We start from the raw sequence: 22,278 nt of genomic DNA on the forward strand, positions 1-22,278 counted from the left end.
TTTCCCCCCATGAAGTTCAGGTGTCTATACCCTTTGTACACGCGAACGAATAGTTTTATATTAGTCTTTTGCCATAAGCAAATACATTTCAGCGGATGCGAAAGCCCGTTGTTTGTTTTACCATAAAGCGAAATAAGTTTCCATTTAAAGGGGAACGTTCATTCGCATGTTAAAGTCAACAGAAATCCATTGCTCTTATTTATCCGAAGGCAAAACCAACGGTTTTTTATGTTATTGCGTGATTTGTGGGATTGCATTGCTGTAGCTTTTCGAGTTATTGATGTAAATAACACTGAATTGTTAAGCAGAGTTTTATGTTGGCCATTTAGTGCCAATTTCATCGAAATCAGTGACGAGTGCTGTTCCATTGTGAACCATTTTTTCCATCAAAATTTTTTCCTAAATTTTTATAATGAGTCTCTTTTGTTCCTAATTGTTTTACTATGAATGGAAATAGAAGTGTCTTTTTAAAAACTAATATCATTTAGTTGAAATCGTGAAAAAAAAAAATTGTCGGCGAAAGAAATACTGTTATGATTTAGGTAAATCTTTCTTGAATAACTTGATCCGGTCTTTGTGTGTGTGTGTGTAAATTCACCGTAATTTTATATATACAGTTCCAGTAAACATAACAGAATTTCTCTAGTAAGATAAATAAGTAAAATGTCCTTGTGTTGATGTAAATCGTTATTAATATTTGCTTTCTCCGTCCTCACCAGCATTTTACTACCCGTTTTGTTTCCATATGTGTTTTATTATAACGCAAAGCGTTACTCCTTGTTGTGGCACAGTGTTCGAAATCGGATTTTGTTATACAGTGTAAGTTATCTGCCTGGTATATGTTTTATCATGTTTAGTTATATTAAGGTACGCATCTGAATGACAGTCTACTAGATCCTTGAAAGTTAACAGATCTTTCAGCGTCAAAACTCTTCCAGGTATATACAGTATACGAATCTACTACTATACAAAATAAATTTTCATAGTTTCCAGACATGGAGATCATAACGGTAAAACCTAATTGTAATGATGAAATACGCATTCATTGCCTTTCCCGGCACGTCAAAGTTCAGGAAAGGTCCCTGCCATAAAGGGGCCCAAAGCAACGCATTCCACAGTTCAACATCAAACGAAATAAAAGACATCAAAATCCCGAACAATATCCTAACATATCAAACGCAGGCAACAGCCTCTATACAATAGTGGGTCATCAGCTGTCATTCAGGAGCGTACGAGCAGGGGTTCTAAGCCCCTTTTCGGTCTGGGCACAATAGCCTAATGGCCTCTGTCTGGCAATATTGCAGGTAGTCCCGACCTGCTGATCTGCGGCAACTGCCGGGAGCTATTCTCCAACCTCAGCGATTTCATTGACCATCGACGGACTTACTGTAAACTCAGGTTTACCTGCAAATGCTCTAGTCACAATGGAACTGCCCGTGAGTATCCTTGCTTATTGCTTTGCGGCAAAGACAGAGCGGGCTCTGCTACCCCCTAGTACAGACACAAACCCCCCTGCCAATGCTTCCTCCTGCTTGCATCACAACGCCTGCGGTACATTCATTCCTTGTGTTCGACTGTTCAACAAATCCTCTCTCTCTCTCTCTGTCTCTGTCTCGCACGCTATTTTTCCTTTCCAATGTCTGGTATTATAACGCCGCCTCTTTTCTCCGACTTTTTACTTTTGTTTAATTCTTCTTGAAGCGCATCTCAGCCCCTCACTTACTCCCTATCCATGCCCCATCCCCCCGTCATCCGAGGGAGTGGAGAGGGACCTGACGGCACCTGCCTCCCACTTTCCTCCTTGGAGGGAAGGGGGCCGGATAGCTAGCTCCCTCCCAGTGCTCTTGTCTCTAATATACATACCTTTCACCATGCAGGCACATTCTCCCTCCTTTCATGTAGCATCATCTCTCCCTCCACTTCCCTTCCCATACTCCCGTCCATCACCCCTTCCCCTTCTGTATGAGTTATTGAAATATCGGTCTTTACTCAGAGTTTTTCGATACATTGATTCTTTTCTTTTTCTTTAGATTGCTTTTAATTTTTGTCTCAAAGTTGCTGTTTGAAATATTGGTATTTGCAATACATACCTTTGAAGTTCCCGCTCTTTGATGGTTTCTCCATGAAATTGATATGGGATAACTTTTGTCATTAGTTGCTGTCTGATGTACAGAATATATTCTGCTAAAAGTAATCTCAATATGGTGATTATTGATTATAACTGATGATAAAAGCACATAATCATTATTGTTATTTGTATTATTAATGGTTTCCCAAAGTTGGGGTTATAAGTTAGACGTATAGTCATAATGTACACATTTATCCCTTAGGCGAATAAATGGAATAAATGGCTCCGTTGACTATTACAGCTCATGGTTCGCGATCAACATCGTATGGTTGTAGTGGTTCTCTCTTTCCAAACCAACGACCATTGACGATAAGGCCTTTTCATTCCCCAGGGATGGAAGAGAGCGCTTTGCTGATGTGTGCTCTGTGTAAGGAGAATTTTGCTTCAGCTTGGGACCTGATGGTGCACGCCCAGGCAGCCCACATGGTCAACATCTACCAGTTAGCCTCCAAAGATACAGACAAGGTGAGCGGCTACACTTAGCTCGATTTGATTTATGTGATTTTGCTAGTGATATATTTGTAAGCCAGAGAGAGAGAGAGAGAGAGAGAGAGAGAGAGAGAGAGAGAGAGAGAGAGAGAGAGAGAGAGAGAGAGAGAGAGATCCATTACAGTAATAATTAATAGGAATCTATTACATAGTATAAAATTATTTGAATTTTATGTTCCACTTTGTAAAGCGTTCATATTTAATTCCTGTACTTTCCTTATTGATTCCCTTCCCCTTCTCGATGTTTACCACAATAGGTTTTTGCTATTATTTTCTGGATTCTTTTCTCATTGTACTTGAAATCTTATATAGAATCAATAATCTCATGCTGACTCACGAATCTTTAATTACAATTTTCCAAACAAAAGCGTATCTACAGATCTTTATTAAACTTCAGTTTTTTGTTCCCAGCTGTTGATTGGCGTTTCATGGGAGAAATCCGTCTCAAAGTTCTTAATCATCCCAAAATGATCTCAATCATTTTTGATTAGCTAAAAGCATTTTAGGCCTAATTTTCAAAGCGAGCGACACGTTTGGTGATGATGAAAAGGTTAACTGGTAAAAGCATTATAGGACAAAAATAATTTGATTTAAGGTGCGCAGTTTCACGAGTATATTGACCAAATTATAAACAGAAATGGCAGAACATTTAGCTCGCTTTCTTTTTTTCTTTTTTTTTATCCTTTGGTGTTGTTGTGTTTACTCATTCTCAATTAAGTGGTCTTTCCACTGTTTGAGATCGATCTTTAATTCATAGCTGTTAATTTCCATAATGAGTAAAGCGAAAAAGACTAGAGATTTGCATTAGCGTAATGTATATGATATTGATATTTTGCACTAATATGATTATCTTACATTACTCTCTGTTCATTACATGCGATGGCGCAAAAAATTAAAGCATGCTCTCCATAGGCATGATGAAAAATGAACCCATCAGTGACTGTTTATGTTCTTGCCGATTTCTTTATTGATTTTTTTTTCTTTCATTGTTCCATTCATCGTATGAGCGATAAAATTCAGAATACAAAGTAAGAGTTTATTGGAATTATTTTTCGGAATTGGTGTATTCTTGTATTTTTGTGCTATTATTTCTATATATGAAAGTTTCGTAACAATATGTAGAGGAGGTATGTATCTTTTCGTGTGATTAAAAGTAAATAATAGTAGTCATATAGTTATTTGATGTGAATCAATCAGGTAGAAATAGGTTATGTCCCATTTTCAATGTCTATTATAGAACAAAATCGTCATATCAATTTTGCATTGGGCTTCAAAAAAAAAAAAAACCCTGAGGAAAAAATAATTGTTGCAAGACGTATATTTCATTTATAAACTTTTTTTTTTTTACCTTTTCTCGGTTAAGCACTAATATCTTACAATATGTTTTGTGTACATAATATTTAGTCTCTATATCCCAAGCGTTCATGATGGAGCAAGTAAAAATTTTGAGATATGAAGAAAGATGTTAGGATAGTTTACTTCAAGGTGTAGAGCAATTTTGATAGGCGTGGTGGGTTATCCCATTCTCTGATACTCAAAAAGATACTTTTGAGTTTGGTCAGTACCACGATTGGTGGCCACCAGTAAATGCAAAATGTCATGGCATATAAGCCCCGTAGATAAGTGTGGAGCTAGCAACCTCATCCCAAAGCACTTGCTGAGATCTGAAAAAAAAAAAAAACTTTTTGAGCACTATTCCCATTGTATCTGTGTGTGTTATTGTAATCACATTACCACAAGTGAAAAAATAAGAGACTAAATGTAGGTCTGACCGGTTTCAGCTTTATTCCAAACCATTGACGAAACAAAGCTGAAATCGGTCAGGACCTAACCACAGTTTCATTTCTTTTCACCTGTGGTAATAATAATAATAATAATAATAATAATAATAATAATAATATGTGTGTATATATAGATATATTATAAGCTGAAGCCTCAGAAAAGGCCTGAAAAGAAACGGCAGAGTGCCAAGTACTTTCGTGTAATTAACGCATCTTCGGGGTATATCATGTGCCCCGAAGGAAGGTACTTGCCACTCAGTCGTTTTCTTTCAAGTTTTTCATGTGACTTCTGCTGATAATAGTAACACACACACATTGATTACAGTTCTCAGTTTTTTAAATGATTGAGCTTTATATATCACAATTGCTACTACGTAGATCAGTTACGCAATCTTGGAAATGTGTGCGCCATTTATATTCGGTATGAGCAAGAAATTAATTAGCTTCAAGTTAGGCAGAGTACTATTACTCCCCATCCTCGCGCGTGCACTTCTTCCAAACTGAATAAGGCTGAAATAAAAGCTTAGAACTGATCACTGAAATTGAGCTTTAAAGTGAAAGTAGAAAGTGAATTAGGCATTGCCGCATTTCGAAATTGATTTCGCACGATAAGTTTTATTTATCGATGGCGTTTTCTTTAGTTTTAAATATAAAAAATCTATTTATGCAAAATCCATTCTTGGTGATCATTCATGAATTCCTACTTCAGCCACTATGCAAATAGAGTTCATTTTGCTGTAGGTTTTTTAAACCAGTGGTCACTGAAAAACACCTGTTGAGGTTGGGGATGAGGTTGGTGAGAGCGAACTTTTGTTACAATTTTCTAGCTACGATTTTGTCAGCAGTTTAGTTGTCCATCGAATTGGATTTACACCATTTCCAAAGTCATTGTTATCCTTGTGTGTTTTTGGATAAACGAGTACAAGTCTGTCTATGACCGATGTGTACGTTTGAAGATGCATACATCGTATGAATAAGTACACAAACAAATACACATACTATATGCTAATATATATATCAGTGATTCATATCTGGATCTAAACCCCAGTATCTCAGTTGAAAAGCCAGGTCGGTAGCAGAAGAACCACACAAGTCTACAGAACTTCCAATCTAAGTACTTCTGTACCTGTGGTTTTTCTTGGCCAGGCGCTGCCGCCTATCATGCCAGCGAATTTTATGAATGTGTGTATATATATGTATGATGTGTATCACGCTTTCTCTGTTACTGCATAATTGTTGTTTAGTTGTTCATTTACCTGTTGAAAATTTTGACGAACTATTTGTTGATCAGGTGATATTGAGATAATAGCTGTAGCTGCATTCTTTACCATGTAAAGCAAATACCATTAAGAATAGTAAACATGGTATTTTTAGGACCAGCTTCCCTTGATTAAAATAAAAACTGTGAAGCTGCTAGGTACGGGGATGTCATTGTAGTTATAAAAAAATCAAAAGCGAACAACATCGCTAATGTGATTTTCATGTTTTCTTACCGATGTGTATCAGGAAATTAAAGATTGTTTAAAATATGAAAAAATACGAATAAGACCACGATTGTGGCAATCTACAGATAAGTATGGCAATTATCGAACTTACCAAACTGGGAATATTAGAAATTTAAAGTGACAATGGTTTTGAGCTAAGTAAAATATACGAAATTCTGCAGGTCACCAGAAAGGTTTAGACGTACAATGAAAAACCACTCGGTGCATTGCGTAGGAATGATGAGTAGATGTTGAATAAAGAAATGACATCTTATCATTAAAAGCAGGCAGTATATTTTGCAGGAAGCAAGCGCTAAAGATAACCTCCTTCCTTGGAGGGGTTTCCTATCGATTACTAAGGAAGAGGTCAAAGCTTAGTCAATTCGGTTATGCCAAAGCATTAATTTACTTCATTGGTCAATGGCACGGATTTCCAAGGAAGGGAGTTATCGCTAGAACTTCTTATATTTGATTCATCTCAGAATTAAGAAAGTCGACATTTAAGTGTTAGTTACATTCCTAATGAGTGATCCATAAATCGCAAAGGAAAGACTATAGGAAAAATGACAAATGACGGCAGTAGCTGCATTAGTTTCTTTAAAAAAAAATTAAGACTCCATCTTAAAAAAATCGACCTTTACATTGAGTTTGTTACTTTGGGTGCGTCGATATATTTTGTTTCATGTCTGCAATACTTATCATTCATTCTACCGATATGACGTTAACCATCTGTCAGTGTTATGTAGACATAAAGTACTTTATGAATGGTTAATGGTCTCAAAACAAGTAAATTTTTTTTTCATGATCATTACATCTTTCTGAACCCCTTTGAAGAGTTCAGTGACTGCAATGGATTATTTTTCCTATTCTTAGTCAAAATAACTCTGTGTTAGAGAAAAGGTTTTGTCCCTTCGGGATGAAATTAGTTAAAAAGTAATTCGATTCATCTTTAGTAGGCCACGTCGAAATAACCTGCTCCTTTAAATTCAGTTCCCCCTCCTCCTCTCTCTCCCAACCTTTGCTACTGATTTGCCATACTTTTGCTACTGATTTGCTATACCTATAAGATGGGTACAAAAGGCTGAACAGATATCTTTTGGCGTTACTCATCCTGGTGCTTTTCATTTTAAGCAGCTTATCACCAGAGCCGATTTATGCTCTAGGTAGAATTTTAAAAATCTTAGCTGCTGCGTTAGAAAAAAAAAAATTTTCTCATACTGGGGGAGCTCCCCATTGATTTGCATTTAAGACAAGCCCTTTGAAGCTTTAAAACATATGGATGTGGATGTAACCCTAATAAGGAACCTTGGAAAATAAGGTCTCTGAAAATAAGGAAAAGTTCTGCATTTAAGGATTGTTTAGCTACCTCATCAAAAACGAAAACGTTTTCATGAAAAGCGAAAAACACCGGAAGAAGATAAACAGGCTTCCAGTTCCAGATAGTGGATGACGAGATGATGCTTTGAAGAAGGAACAAAGAGGAAAGTTGCTTGAGGGGAAAGTAAAGACTCTCAACATTGAAAAAAGGACTTAAGTCTGACCATAAAACGTAGATAAGTTTGTGATGTAAATTTAACTAGGATTAGTTTCATGAAAAATGAAAGATATGCTAATGGTGAAACCGTTGTTAAGATGGTGATTCTATTGGCTAACAGTGGCCACAGATTTAGATTCCTAATGGCTGTAAAGGGAGGTTACCCAGACATTAGAGATAGGACAGGAAAGCGTCAAGGGATTTTGGCTTGCAGAATCTATAATGAAGACCAGCAAGTAACTAAAGACAGTAATAGAACTCAAGTATGATCCACCTATTTTAAGAAATAACTATTAATTACAGATTAAATCTGTAGTGTGATTTTATTATTATAGAAAATATGAATGTGAGATTTATGAGAAGAAACGATAACTATAAAAAAAAAAAAAAAAAGACAGGCATAAATTATTCTGAATGATTCTTCTGTTACTGACGTGGTTACATTTTTTATGATAGTGTAGTTAAAAATATGAGTAAGATTGAAAACAATCATTTGGGAAATGTAACTGGTTCCTGCGAATTAGTCCGAATAAAAGAACGTGTTTGTGTATATGTGGTTATATCGTTTGCCTTATATAATTCACTAGTTGGTAATACATTATTTATGGTGCTTTAGTAGTTGTGCAGTTACATCACATAATTCTCATGTAAACAGGTATAATGTTTTTCATACATTCATCGAGTTTACTAGGAGAAAAGTAATAATAAACACAAAGCAAAACAACACCTAGATTTAATTACTGAAAGAAATTTCAAGCAAGGACGGTGTCCATGCCTTGCGTTGTAAACTTGTACAGGGAATTCAACCCCCGAAGGAAAAGAGACTGAGCGGATGCTTTGTTAGGGTCAGCCAGTGAGTAGAGAGTTATTAATAAATTCCTGTTCCTCACTCTGGAAAGTGGAAGGCAGAGACGATGATAACATTGCGAAATTACTGCCTTGCAGGATAATGGCTCATGCAATGCCGCCGGGGACAACACAGCGGGCAGCACCGAAGGAAGCGACGTCGGTATGGATTCCTCAGCTGACGGAGGTGAAGCCTCCGGAGACGGGGCCGACGCTCCCCATAATGATGATGAACCTCAGCCCAAGCAGGTAAATGGATCCATTTCTATACAGGTAAAAGTGAGTGTGTGTATGTGTATGAGAGAGAGAGAGAGAGAGAGAGAGAGAGAGAGAGAGAGAGAGAGAGAGAGAGAGAGAGAGAATATCAAGAGGTAATGAAGAGAAAATGACAAATTACATGCTGTGTAAAATTAGTGTAACTTAAGAAAATACATTCAAATATTTATACTACTGGAGGTAAGAGCTAAAGATGATGAAGATGAAGCAAGAGCGGAGACGCAAGAGTGCCTGTGTGAATGCATTTGTACAAGGCACCACATCTCCCTCCTTGCATCCCAAGGGACAAACTCGCGCCCCGCGCTCTCTCTCTCTCTCTCTCTCTCTCTCTCTCTCTCTCTCTCTCTCTCTCTCTCTCTCTCCATTTAGGTATCGTTTCTCTCTTCCTCTCAACAATCGGGGCTAATGCACACGGCCGCACTCTCACAACGATGCCAGTATCTACGGTTAATTCGTGGAAGAGCAACACTCTCAAAAATTGGACCTAAGAAATATGACAGCGATGAGAGATTCCAAGGAACCGGAGGAGGCCGGGGAGTGGGTTGAGAAAGGTGAAAAGCGGCAGAGAGGTTGCGAAGGTGAAGTAGGACCACAAAGGAAATTGACACTCGAAAGGATTGAAAGTGATCACCACCGAAGTAAAAAAATGTAATGAACAAATGTTAAAGGATAAATATGAAAGGATTAAGAAATGAGAATGAAGGGATTCATAAGCCGAAAGTGTTTTGGAAAACTGTGCAACCGATAAAGAAAAGACAAAACTCGAGAGCAGCAAAGATCAAGCAAAGAAAAGGAAGGAGACTGAAATCTCTTATATTTGAAGAAAAGGGACACTTGAAGAAAAGGACTAGAGGAGAGGACATGTAGTGAAGGTGTATTTGAAATAAGAAAAAGGAAAGAACTTTTATATATATATAACCTATTCTGAATTTGAATTCTACCGGAAACAGACGAATCTCAAGTTATTTGTGCTCGAACATTTCTCCGGAATTAGCTGTTTTCTGTCCCAGCGATAACCATAGTTCTTTTGTTAAGGAAAAAGGCTATTCAGTCTGTTACCTGAGGGGTAACATTTTTTCTTGGGTATTCGTTTTCTTTCACAAAGATTGAGTTTTGTAGTTTGCTGTAAGAGAGAAGTTGAAGAATGCTCATAAAAATAAGTATACAAATGATTAGGCATATCGCTGTCTCTCTCTCTCTTTGATTAATAGAGATCCTTTCTACGCTCTATATAGTTTCTTTGAATTGAACCAGAGGGTTTTGCTTGCTTTAAAACTGCTGCATCTTTTTCCTTAAAATGCCTGATGCCTAGTGCGTGGAACACATCTCGATCGTAATATATGGTAGGGATAAACCTGGCTTCGGTACCAAGTCCCAAGAAATATATATCGGAAAGATGCTCGTTGATTTTGCGACCTGGCAGAGAACTAACCATTTAGACTCTTAATTCGTTTTCTGACTTTAGCTTCTAGTTGCCAAGGCTTATATTTGGCCTTGTACTTGAAATATTTATTAGGAAATTGGCAGGTATTTTCTTCGGAAACGGTTATTGAAATGAAGATCATTGAAGTTGGGAGATGATGATGATGAAATGTAATATGGGGGTTTCCGTTTAATTCATAAGGTCTACAATTTATCAAATTATTACTACAATTTGTTGTCCATGAAGCACGGAAAATTTTACGTCATAGCTACAAAATCAATGTAGTGTGCACTAACAAGATATTGATGATATGTTACCAGTATTCAATATAGAGTATCAAATTTCAGCAAAAAAACTCTCCACTTTCGTCTCGCTGCTTTAGACGAAGTTTGTGAACTATACGCAGACAGATGAATTTCATTTTCTCTGCAATGTAAGTGAAGGTATCTCATTTATGGTAATTATTGTCCTTCAAGGTATGAAATAATTCCGTTGATAGGAGTCAAGTGTTTCGTATTTTCTATTCTGTTTACTGTCAGAGTCAAGTGTTTCGTATTTTCTATTCTGTTTACTGACAGATGAAGAATCCCCTTTTGGGGTTTTACATTTCCAAAAATATTTTAGTCGATGTGCAGTTATAGAGGCAACTCTCCAAAGAAATATAAAGAAAACCTATTCTTATGTCACTGACCTTGTTATATAATTTTCCCCCATTGAAATCTTCGAGAAAATATTTTCATAATTATTGTGATTTATTTAAATTAACTTTAACTACTTGTAAGACCCTTAGGGCTCTACCCATCTGGTTCAATGCCCTCTGATGATATATATATACACACACACACACACACACAACACACATATATATATATATATATATATATATATATTATATATATATATATATATAAAGCACAGGAGCAGATCTCGAATGATACACCATCGGGTGTTCATGGAAAATCTTTCTATTTGCATACATTTATTTAAGAACCGACATTTCACATAGCTTGGTGCATTTTCATGGTTAAAAAAGCGGTTAAAAACAATCAATACTTGTATGTATGATGTGAAAGGTATATACAAAATTTATTTCTACCCTTATTTATATATTAGGCAGAACGGAGAGCAGAACGTATAAAAAAGATTAAGACAAATAACAGGAAAGTAGTACAAAACACCTACCCATATTGGTAGCAAAGGCTAAACTGGCATAAAGGATAACATTAATGAAAAAATAAAGATGGGGTTAACAAAAACATTAAGCAATCAACAGCTGTGTTGACGATGATTGGTTGTAGAGTGTTGGAATGGTTTGTTTGATCATTATGGATTCCAGAGTAGTAAGTTCCTTCTCACTTCGCACCTTTCCCACAATTTCAAAGTCTTAGCGTCTACATGAGTTTGCTTCCAGCAAATTCGAACTTTTAGTAGTCTCCTGGTGCATCCCATATACTAAGTGCCCAGACTCCCAGGGGGATCAAATATTAGTTTACACCCTTTATTTTATAAATGCTACATTGACGATACCTTTGTTCTATTCAGCACGACTATCATGCTGATAATATTTTAGGTTACGTACTTTCCCTATACCCTAACATCACGAGTCCTCTTTAGAAAAGTCCCACAACTCGCTTGCTTTCCTGAACCTACGAATTACAAGGGACGAAATAGGATTCCATTCTGGCATTTTTAGAAAAAGCCCTAGGTACCAATTTTTAAAGTTCTTGTTCCTACAATTTCAAAATTGATTCCATATCCACTTTACGTCACAGGGCTCTTACGTTTACCTCTAGTTGGGCCGCCTTTCACGACGAAATTTCATTCCTTAGCAACTATTTTAACCCTTAATAGGTAACCCTACTTTCCATTATAAGTAACCTGAAGTATAACATTCTCTCTCTCTCTCTCTCTCTCTCTCTCTCTCTCTCTCTCTCTCTCTCTCTCTCTCTCTCTCTCTCTCTCTCTCCAAAAAAGTTATTATTCTTCTCATTTTACCAAATACTTGAAGATACAAAAAACAACTTATCTTTATTCATTCTTGCCAAAAAAAGCAAACTGTAATAAAAAAAATTCTGTTCACAATTTTTGAAAAAAAAATACCGTTAATTTTCTTATATCAATTTTATTATAATCAATTTTATTGTAGCATTCCACCATTTCTGGCTTTACATTAGCTTGTATAACATTCTGATCGTGCATTGGACAAATTTTTTCTTCTTTTTGTGTGGACGGTAAGACAACATGGTTAGTGCTTGGTCATAAAGGAAAGCAGAGCAAACTTTTTAGGTGACTTTTATCAGCATCACATGTGGTGTATGTGGCTTGTTGAGCCTGTGTCCCTAAGTATGTCAGGCCATAGTTTTGCAAAGATGTGAACCAATTGTCTCCTGTAACATTTCTGTTAGTCTGTTTGTAAGGCTCCACCAATTCCAGCATCACAAAATGGCCTAAGGACATACTCTGAGGTGGTTTTGTGTGTTTCCTGGTAAAGGATGGCTCCCACCATGTATTTAGGTTCCACATTGCAAATCATGATCTTTATGCCATATTTATGTGGTTTATTAGCAATATACATTCTGAAAGGACATCGTCCTCAAAATTCGAGCAGTTGCTCATCAGTAGTGATATATGCTCTTGGTGTGTAGCCACTCTGAAGAGGGCCAATTCATCAATCTCTTTTCTCTGCTCCCTTTTAGTGTGGCCATCAAACCTAAGGCAGAGCAGCATAAAGCAGACCAGAGCTTTCTGGTAAAAGCTTTAGATATTAGCATCATTCACAATTCTTATTTCTACACTTTTACTAAAATTATATCTTTTGATTTCATACCCCAGTGACCTGACATGATAGGCAACCTGGGGTATGCCATACCCCAGGAACCTAACACTACAGGTAACCTGTGGTACGATATACCAAAATAGTTTTATAGAGCAAACTGGGGGCTGTTACTGGGATGACTCCCCCCTCATAAAGGACTTAAGTCAGGAAGGAGACCTCTCCCAGTCTTAAGTTTATATAGAAGAAACTTTAAACAAAAAAATTATGGGGTAAGAGATACCCAGAACAAAAAATTATGGGGTAAGAGATAACCTAGGGTATGTATTAAGGGTTAAGAAAAATGTTTCCCACTTATATTCTATAGATCCCTCAGTAATTGGCTCAATCTTAAGATGAATTATATGCCCTAGTCCATTCGGTACCCAAATTACGTCCGGATGCAAAACTACCCTTCCTGCATAATAAATTCAGAAGAACCCACGAACTAGTGGATCCTTATTCCATTCTAAGGATAGAGTAGGTCCTCTGCATCAAATGTGATTTACAAGTATTCTTACAACTATGAGACTACTAAAAGTTCGAATTTGCTCTCATCAGGGTGTTAGCTAGATTACTGGAAGCAAACTATCGAGCCATGATCAATCCAACACCACTCCAACATTCAACAACCAATCGTCAACACAGCTGTTTATTGCTTAATGTTTTTGTTTTTGTCAACCCCGTATCTTTTTCATTTATGTTATCCTGTACGTCAGTTTAAGCCTTAACTACCAATATGGGTAGGTGTTTTGTACTAATCTGCTGTTATTGTTCTTCCCCTTTTTGATACTTTTTGCTTCCTGTCCTACTTAAGGTGAGAAATACATTTTGTATAAAATTTTCACATTATATATAAAAGTACTTATTGTTTTTAACCAGTTTTTAAATGCATCAAGCAATATGAAACGTCGGCCCTTAAATAATGTATGCAAATAAACGACTTTCCTTAAAATCCCGACCGTGTGTGTGTGTGTGTGTGTATGTATGGTGTTTTTACGTTGCATGGAACCAGTGGTTATTCAGCAACGGAACCAACGGCTTTACATGACTTCCGAACCACGTCGAGAGTGAACTTTTATCACCAGAAATACACATCTCTCACTCCTCAATGGAATGGCCGAGAATCTAATCTGCGACCACCGAGGTGGAACGCTAATACCATACCAACCACGCCGCTGAGGCGCTGTGTGTGTGTGTGTGTTAGTGTAATCTGCGTTTGCACACAAGAAATGTAAGCATAGTGTACTTTTCGATCATCAAGGCATTTATTCAATTTATTTTGTTTTCCTTTGCAGAACGGCGTGGGGGGACTTGACGACGGCGAGGGAGGCCACGGATTGAGCGGAGCTGAGGAAATCGAAGGCAACAGCACCGATATCATGAACGGAGCGTCGCCCCCAACGCTTCCCACCGATGTGGTGGTCCCCTCGTCTCTCAAAACAGAGGCCGTCGTGACACAGTGAAGCACCTCCATTTTGGAGACCTTTTGCTAAGCTCCATCATCATCTGCTCCCACTCCTCCTCCATCAACCTGTTTCCTCCAGCCCCTCCCGTTTCTAACTGCTCCTTCTCCTTGATATTTCCGCTTAACCTCCTCACGACACACACACGCAATAAAAGGAAATACTAAAAAAGTCTAAGGGATGAGATGTACACTTGAGAGCACCCATTACCTCAGAACTCCTCTACCACCTCTTCCACAAATCTATAATCAAAAGAATAATAATTGATCTGGTGTATCGAGATGCAGAGCTTCCATCACCAACACCGACACGTGAAGTATCTGTCATTTATATACATATATTTAGAGATATATATTTTATCTTTGCGTCTCCCCAACGCCACCTCCCTACTTTTGCAATAAAGGCTCTTCATAAAGATGACTGACACTACTAGGATGTCCCGAGACTCCAGTTTGTGTGTAACCTCCTGAAGGAAGGAGGAAGGGGTCGGGTTGTCAGTATTAGTGTCACTTGTAAGGTAAAGATTTTCCATGATCTTACATAGACCGTATAATCTTCTTAGATTACAATATTCATTGTATATATGGGAACTTACATTTGGGATTTTTTTGTTTTCTTTTCTTTTTCTGTGTAGTCAGAGAGACATGGTGTTGTAAGATTTTTTTCTGTTGTACAACTAAGGAGGGTCTCAGTCGGCCCCATTTACGAAAGAAGTCATGATTATTTGTATTTCAAAAACGAAAGTAAGTTTTCCAAGGCTTCTCCCACATAATATCAACCCCGCATTTTCTCGTTACTTGGCAATGAATAAACACTAATTTCATACGGAAACTGAAAATTATATAAGATTATACAATTTGGCTACTGCACAGAAGCATTATGTGAGACTTAGACAGTCTCGAAAGGTGTAATGGTAGCACTATTTTTACAGCTGTCCTCAGGTTGAAGCCGATGAAGGAAGCTATAACTATTGTCTAAAACTTGTATTTGTACATATGATATACTCGCATTGAAGATTACCAGTACGAATTCTAGTCATTGATATTTCCATTTGTGTTAGTAATGACTTAATAATTCACCACAGGTGACAAAGGTATTCTTACTTTTGAATGTTTTAGATAATAAAAACAGTTCGGCAGAAATGTTAAATTACAATATTTTCCACTATTGCAAATAATGACAAATTATGGTAGCTATAAGACCAGCCAGGCGTCAAGAACTCAAAACTTTAGCTGCGTTGGGCCAAGTTTGGGTCATAAATTTGTAAATTTTTTTATATTTTTTCGCTGTTTATATACAAGGATTAGAAGTCATCGAGGTCATGCGACACCTTGTCTAGTCAATCTATCTAGTCTCTTATTTTAAATAACTTTCTTCTGTATTCAAGCTGTGAACTTCATGTATATCTTAATTTTTGCAAAGGTAGATTTTTTTTAACTTCCATATTTATTGTATTTATGAAGTGCACATGAAATTTTATATCCATTTACGAGGATTCAATAGATAACTAGTATTGTTTTTCCCGTGCTTGCAAACGATGATAATCAGAAAATCTTTATATAGGAAAGTATTATCGTGTTTTGCAGGTATTCTACTCATGGTAAGACTGAACATTTATGCTGTTGAATGTGACTGCCTTCCATCGTTGAAGAAAGGGTTACCGTGATTTGAAAAAAACTAGAACCTGATTGTTTGAGTGTGGAAATTAAAATTACCGAAGGACTTGATTCCTAGACTAAGGAAGGCTTGTTTCCCTACATCGGAAAGGCAATTGGTTATGGTTCATGAATGAAATAATCATTTCTTTTTTCGGAGGTAGGATACTGTTTTGTTAGTTGTCTATATTTGTTAGTCAGTTAATGATTAAGGTGGTTAACGTAGAGCGTCAGTATTATCAATCAATCATTCAAATGCTGTGATGTCATGATTTAGGGTAAATCTTGTCATTTGAAATAATTAAACGTAGGAAAAAAGATAACAATAAAAACCATAGTAGAAGTAGTGTTGTTTCATATACTGTATTAATCTTTATAGAAAAAGATTCATTCTCTTTGTCTTTCTCTCTGTCTCTACATCTCACTCTTTTTCCCACTTGAACAAAGTAAAAAAAAAAAAAAAGACATGTTGTTGTAGCAATCAGTTCGTATATTTCCTTGAAGCAACAACGAAGGCTCATTTAGGCCCGGACTCATCCCGCGCCCCGCATCCTGCATGGTGGACTTTTCCTGTAATGGGACTCTGGTTGCCTTGGATATATTAAAATGAACTTAAGGCTTTCAGCAAGGCATGACGTCATCCATGTGATTGTTTTTGGTTACACCCAACGGCCAGGTTATATAGACAAGGCGTTAAAACTTTTTCTCAGCGATAACTTCTGCTTTTTCAGTCTCTTAAAGCATTTTTGTGCTATGAAACAACCTGACTACATATCAGAAGTGTTGAAGTAAGGATTTTGATACATGCTTCCGTGTACCATCTTGTATTCACACTTACTGCACAATATCAAAACTGACTGTTATTATTGGTTTTCCAGTAGCTTCATTAAAATTTTTGATAATTATATACTAGGCATTTGTTGTTCAAAAGACACGATGGACATGAGGACATAGTACAGGTGACAAATTAGTTTGAAGTCGTGAAACCTTCATTTCTAATAAACCGTCGAGTATGGATTCTGAGACATCTTGTCATACATAGCTTTGTCTATATAGCAGGTCATCAGCTTCAGAAAGCTTTACCCGAACACTGATAGACATCTGCAGTGTTGTGTTGCATAGGTCTGGTTTAATTGATATAAATTATTGCATTTTCCCCTGCTGTTAAAAGAAAACTGGGCTTACCATGATTTTTAGGTACACTATTCGTCTAGCTTATTCGTAGGTATCCTAGTAATGGCGCCATGAATACCAGTGTTGAAGTAGAAATGCAAAAGAGACATAAGTGCAACATTAAGCTTCCGTGTACCGGTGCACGCAATTATGCCATTAATTTCATGAGACAGTTGTATGGTTTGGCAAACTACCGTAGATTAAGCAAATATTTCTATTAGAACTAATAGAAAAACACCAAGGGGCCTGCGTCGTTTCCATAGTTGCATCTCACTGACCTGTACAGAGAATGAAGAGGGAAACATTAGCTAGTCATCAACCAAATGCTTGCAATGATTCGAGTGCCTCTGCAATTGATGTGGACAGACTTACAAATTCAAAGTGCCTCTATTAAAAAAATAATAAAGAATTGTATGGCCATTTCAGATTTAACTCTCATCAGCTATGACGTTATGCCTTGCAGACGTCAGTTTTCTAATTACTGCCTTGGATGTCATGACCAGAGATAGTATTGCGGATATATTCTTAGACGCTTGTAATTTCTCTGTAGTTGGTCTTCAAGAAATCGAGGGCGCAATTTGCTGCTCCTCTTGGACATTAAATCTTTTCATTTGGGGGTCTTGCGTATCAAAAACAAGTAAAATATGTCGTCATCCTGTTTCATAAGTCGCATATTTTGACGAATGAATATAACCTTGTGGAAAATTATGTCTGTCTCGTAGTTATTTATTTGGAGCTGAGCGACTTTGTTAATTGTCTTTTTACAGTACCGTCATACATATCAGAAAGTTAGCTGTTAGGTCATTGCAACTGGAAGGACAGATTTGTACCCAATATCATTATCATCGTTATATCTTTCGAAGAAAGTCTTTGTGCCAAAGATAGGCTGAAGATAGGTTGTAGAAAAAATAATAATTAACTCATATAAATAATTGCCATTGAGATGAAGTAGGCTGTCTTATTTTTCCATTAGATAGGCTCGTGATTCAGAATAAGAGTTCACTTAAGTTTGCGGAGTTCTTAGATAACTTAAAAGATACTGAAGTCCAGAGGCGATCAAGGGAATACAGTACTAATGATTAGCCCAAGCTCTGGATTCTTTGCTGAACTATGCTCTAAAAAGAGAATTCGCTCAATAGTTCACCAGGCAATGGTGTTGTGAAAGGGTTCGGGCCCTATTGCGAGGGCAGAAGACATTCAATTTGCCTGCCAAAGTCAAGGCCTCAGAATAAACATCATTGTTCTAAAATCGCCTTCGTTTGTGTACAAATCTTCCCCGAAATGATCTGTGAAGACATGGCTTTGTTGGTTGTTTAAAGGATAAAACTTTCTAGAGGTTAGGTACATATCATCCATCATGTCTTTGTCTTTTAGAATTGTGGTTTTAAGCAGCTGTTTTGTGCCTAGGATCATGTGTCACTAAGGGGTCATCGTCTTAGAGGGATTCACTCAGTCTTTTCTGAAACCACACTCTCCTCTTTAGGCACCTTCATGCAATCATCAGCAACTCTGTCTTAATGCAAAAATCTTAATGCCAGGAACCTGCATGTGTATCAGTCTTGGTGCTCGTTGCGAACCAGGTTTTCGCCTCTCCTGTCAATTATTAACACAGTGACGCTGCTCATTTCTTCACTGGCGTAATTTTTGGGGGAAAATTTTAGTCTTTCAGATTCAGATTATTTTTTGGTTGTCGAAGTGTTGGATTTGATATAGCACTAAAAATCTGAGTGGACCCCTAAGTATGTTCCTCAAAGAATTTTTCTCTGTGCTGTGAATAGAAAAATCGAACCTCACAGGCCTTCCACTATAGGTTCCCAGCAGCTGGTTTGGCCGCATATAGAAATTAGCATCCTTGTGAATTTTGAGACTTGGATTTGAGACTCCCTCTCCCTGAAACCCCTTTGTAGATATTGTAAGAAATAAGGACAATAACTTAAATGGTATTATCATGGTCGTTTTTCCAATTTAAGGAGAATTAAAAGCAAGCCCCGTGGATGCACTAGGTGGACATATGCCGAGTTAACAGTCTGGAGCCATAAACCTGAGAAGAGTATTGGTTCTCAAAGTTTACTCTTGGAGGGATATTGTTGGATGCTTAAAAGACACCTCTGTTTAGGTTGTCCTGTACACTGGCAATTGAGTCGTTAACTTTTTGGTGTAGTGGCTTGAGCTAACACGGGGCTCCAGACCAAGCATAATAATGATGCAGTTTCTCCGAAACTGGTTAATTGACCGTATTAGAGCATCAGGTAGAACATGATTCTCCAAAGTCGTTTATAGGCTCTTTTTCAAGTGTTGGGCTATAGCTGCTCAGTCTTTATGATCCCGTAACCCTCTTTTTTGATTAGACATAGGTAAAATGTATCATCAGAATTCCTTTCTTATGTAGAGATGAAGGACTCACGATTCCTGGATCTTATCTGAGGGCTTTTTCTTCTTAAATACAGTATGTATCCTATAGAGATGTGTATATATGAATATAATAGGTATATTATAAATTTCTTTTACTTTATCTAAGCACAGAAAATAAGGTCTGGTACTTGTGAGCTCTTTGCAGAGGACATGTGAGGACATACTTGAGAATTTCCACATGTGCCTACATATCAAAATTTCTGAATTTGCTCCACTTACATTTCGATGCATAGAAATAATTCGTTAATTTTAAAGTGCTACTTACCTTATAGAAATCATTGCATAAATGATAGGTAATGCTGAAACATCAGAGCAACTTTTATGTCCCTAACAGTAATTGGAAATTTGGTACCTATCTGGTTTTTGTCAAGTGTCCCCAAATGTTTTCATGTTGTCTTGAATCCTGTTTAAAAGAAATAAGTTTTTAGGAATATTGGTTTAGGGTCGACACTCAGTCATTTTGTTCGCCCAGGGGCCATGGAAGTGTCTGCGATCAGTTGCAACAGCCGGAGATAACAAATTAAAACCTAAAACATTTTTTCAGAGAACACAAACGTGAATCATTGCATCCAAGTCTTGGCATCGCTCACTGTAACTGCCCCAGATATTTGCATGGTCCGTTCATTTTAGTTCCCCCTCCCACCCCAGTTCCCCCAAATTCTCCTGTCTATCCTCCTTTCCCAGAATTATAAAAAGGAAGACCTTCCCTACAACCTTACCGAATAACCTTCAACAACCCTTTGAGTAGATAAAATCTGCCAGAGGCAGTCTAGAAGTCATAATCCTCTAAGTTTAAGAAAATAGTTTATAGAAATGTAACCTCAATACGTGACCACATATTGGAAGGAATGAGTTTCCCTGATCGACACATGAAATAAGGATTTTTTTCCGTTTTTATTTATATGCAGTACATATCTTGTGTTGCTAGATTACAATGTTACTGTGTAGTCGGCAGGCCCGGCAAAATACAAGCCATTCACGGCAGGCCCGGCATAATTCAAGCCTCTCATGGCAGGTCCGGCAAAATACAACCACTCGCGGTATGTCTGCCAATTAGCTGACTCTGCTTTTCAAAGGCATCTTTAAGGGCTTGGCAGCACAGATGCCATCTATGACATGCCCAGTTTCAAAAATACTTACCATCTTGCTTTAACTCGGAAAATTATATGAACAAAAGTGTAGTGTAATTAGTTAAGAATAACTCTCTCGGTTGCGTGTATCATCGAGAAATCTCCCCAAATCATTTTTTGTAGCCTCTTCCAATGCATTATTAAATAAAACTGGGAATGATATGCTATCTTGAGTTAATGTTACATTTCAAGTCATATTCAAATTATATTGACAGAATTTTAACTATTATAATGCATGTTTAAGATTCTTGATTAAAAATTCTGCTTTTTGTACATTTGTTACTACTGCAATGCTAATTATTTTCTCTTTTCCTGTCAAAAAGCCATTATTTCTTTTCCATATATCTATTTCATTTCACACAAAGGTGGAAAACATTTTCTGTCAGAGGAACGAATATGCCAACGTCAGGAAACAAATATAAATTATTATAAGAATTTTTTTACTGGCTTCTGTAAGTCGATGCTTTCCTGTTACTGTGGGAGATAGTGTAAATGAATGGGCAAAGAATGGATAAAAAACGGACTTTCTTCCTTTCTAAAGAGAAAGAATCGTATCAGTTTAACCCAGGTATCAGGTGCTTTCATGTTTAGTTAGTCACTTCCGGTATTTACATTTGATGAAGAGGTTATTTGCGATACTGAGGGTCGATGTTTGGAGAAAACTCTGGCAAGATTTACTTACTCGTAGGTAAACAGTGACTGCTAAGGTTGTCAGAATCAGTTTCCCCAAAATTGCAGCCAGTTGGCATGTTAACACAAACCTCGAGATATCTATCCTTTAACTTGAGACGCACGTGGACACTGATGCCTATAGAGGACCAAGGATTATGCTAACTGAATCCTTAAGCAGGTCGTCTGTTAGGTCGAAATTGCAGTGTAAGGCAAAGATACTATATTGCAATTGCACCCATTCATATCATGCAGTGAATATCACAGTGATACCTAGAATTACCCATGTGTATTTTGACATATGTGAATATTTCCTCAGTTGATAATCTTTAGTGTACATGTATTCAAAATTTTCCTTTCCCCTTTATTCAAATATAAATAAATAAGCATATATATATTTTTTTCCTCTGGTTCAAATTGGAAGGGCGACTTGAAAGAGCGCGTAACAGAGATGGCAGTGGTCTTACTTTACTCATATAAAAAGTAGCGTGTTAAATGTACGTTAATATTATTATGAATGTTTTGTAACAGTTGGACAGTAAAAATTGTTGCGACAAGAGTGTGTTTCATTTTCCTTCCACGTATTACCAGCCATTTCAAGCACGTGAAATGTATTTCCTATTTGTTTGGTGTTTCTTCGTTTGTACCTTGAAAATTCAGGAAAGCATACCTCACTACTTTCTTGTTAAAAAACACATACAGTGATTTGGCATTATATGAAGAAACTTAATTGCCAGTTGAATCACCAAATGAGATGTAATCTCGTTATTCGTTACTTTTTCTAACATGGAGATCTTGAAAAAATGTCAAAAAAAGATCAATTATTTCAGTTTCAAAAAATAAGCAGAGAGAAAATGAAAAGGTTAGGTAAAGTCACGACACCTTTCTGCAGACAGTAAAAAAATATTCATTCTGATGGTCATCAGGCTCCCTTAATTGGTCGGGCTTGTTGACATTGCTTGTGGCGTTAACGGTCAACACAGCAGTTTGTTTGAATAAG

The 22,278-nt window shown here is 37.1% G+C and overlaps 1 protein-coding gene across 9 annotated transcripts in view; it reads left to right on the forward strand.

The window, feature by feature from the left end:
• LOC135220978 (RNA-binding protein Raly-like) overlaps window positions 1-21,835 on the forward strand; it is a 703,239-nt gene extending 681,404 nt beyond the window's left edge. For 8 of the 9 annotated variants that reach the window (XM_064258665.1, XM_064258664.1, XM_064258669.1 and 5 more), the window contains 4 exons: window positions 1,305-1,436; window positions 2,370-2,593; window positions 8,362-8,511; window positions 14,072-21,835. In XM_064258665.1, the coding sequence (XP_064114735.1) occupies window positions 1,305-1,436; window positions 2,370-2,593; window positions 8,362-8,511; window positions 14,072-14,239 (674 nt within the window). In that variant the 3' untranslated portion in view covers window positions 14,240-21,835. The remainder of the gene's footprint in view (window positions 1-1,304; window positions 1,437-2,369; window positions 2,594-8,361; window positions 8,512-14,071) is intronic. The other variant, XM_064258667.1, reaches the window with a different exon arrangement.
• Window positions 21,836-22,278: the final 443 nt, after the last annotated feature.

The sequence above is a fragment of the Macrobrachium nipponense genome, chromosome 2, assembly GCF_015104395.2.
Source record: "Macrobrachium nipponense isolate FS-2020 chromosome 2, ASM1510439v2, whole genome shotgun sequence".
Lineage (NCBI taxonomy): Eukaryota > Metazoa > Arthropoda > Malacostraca > Decapoda > Palaemonidae > Macrobrachium > Macrobrachium nipponense.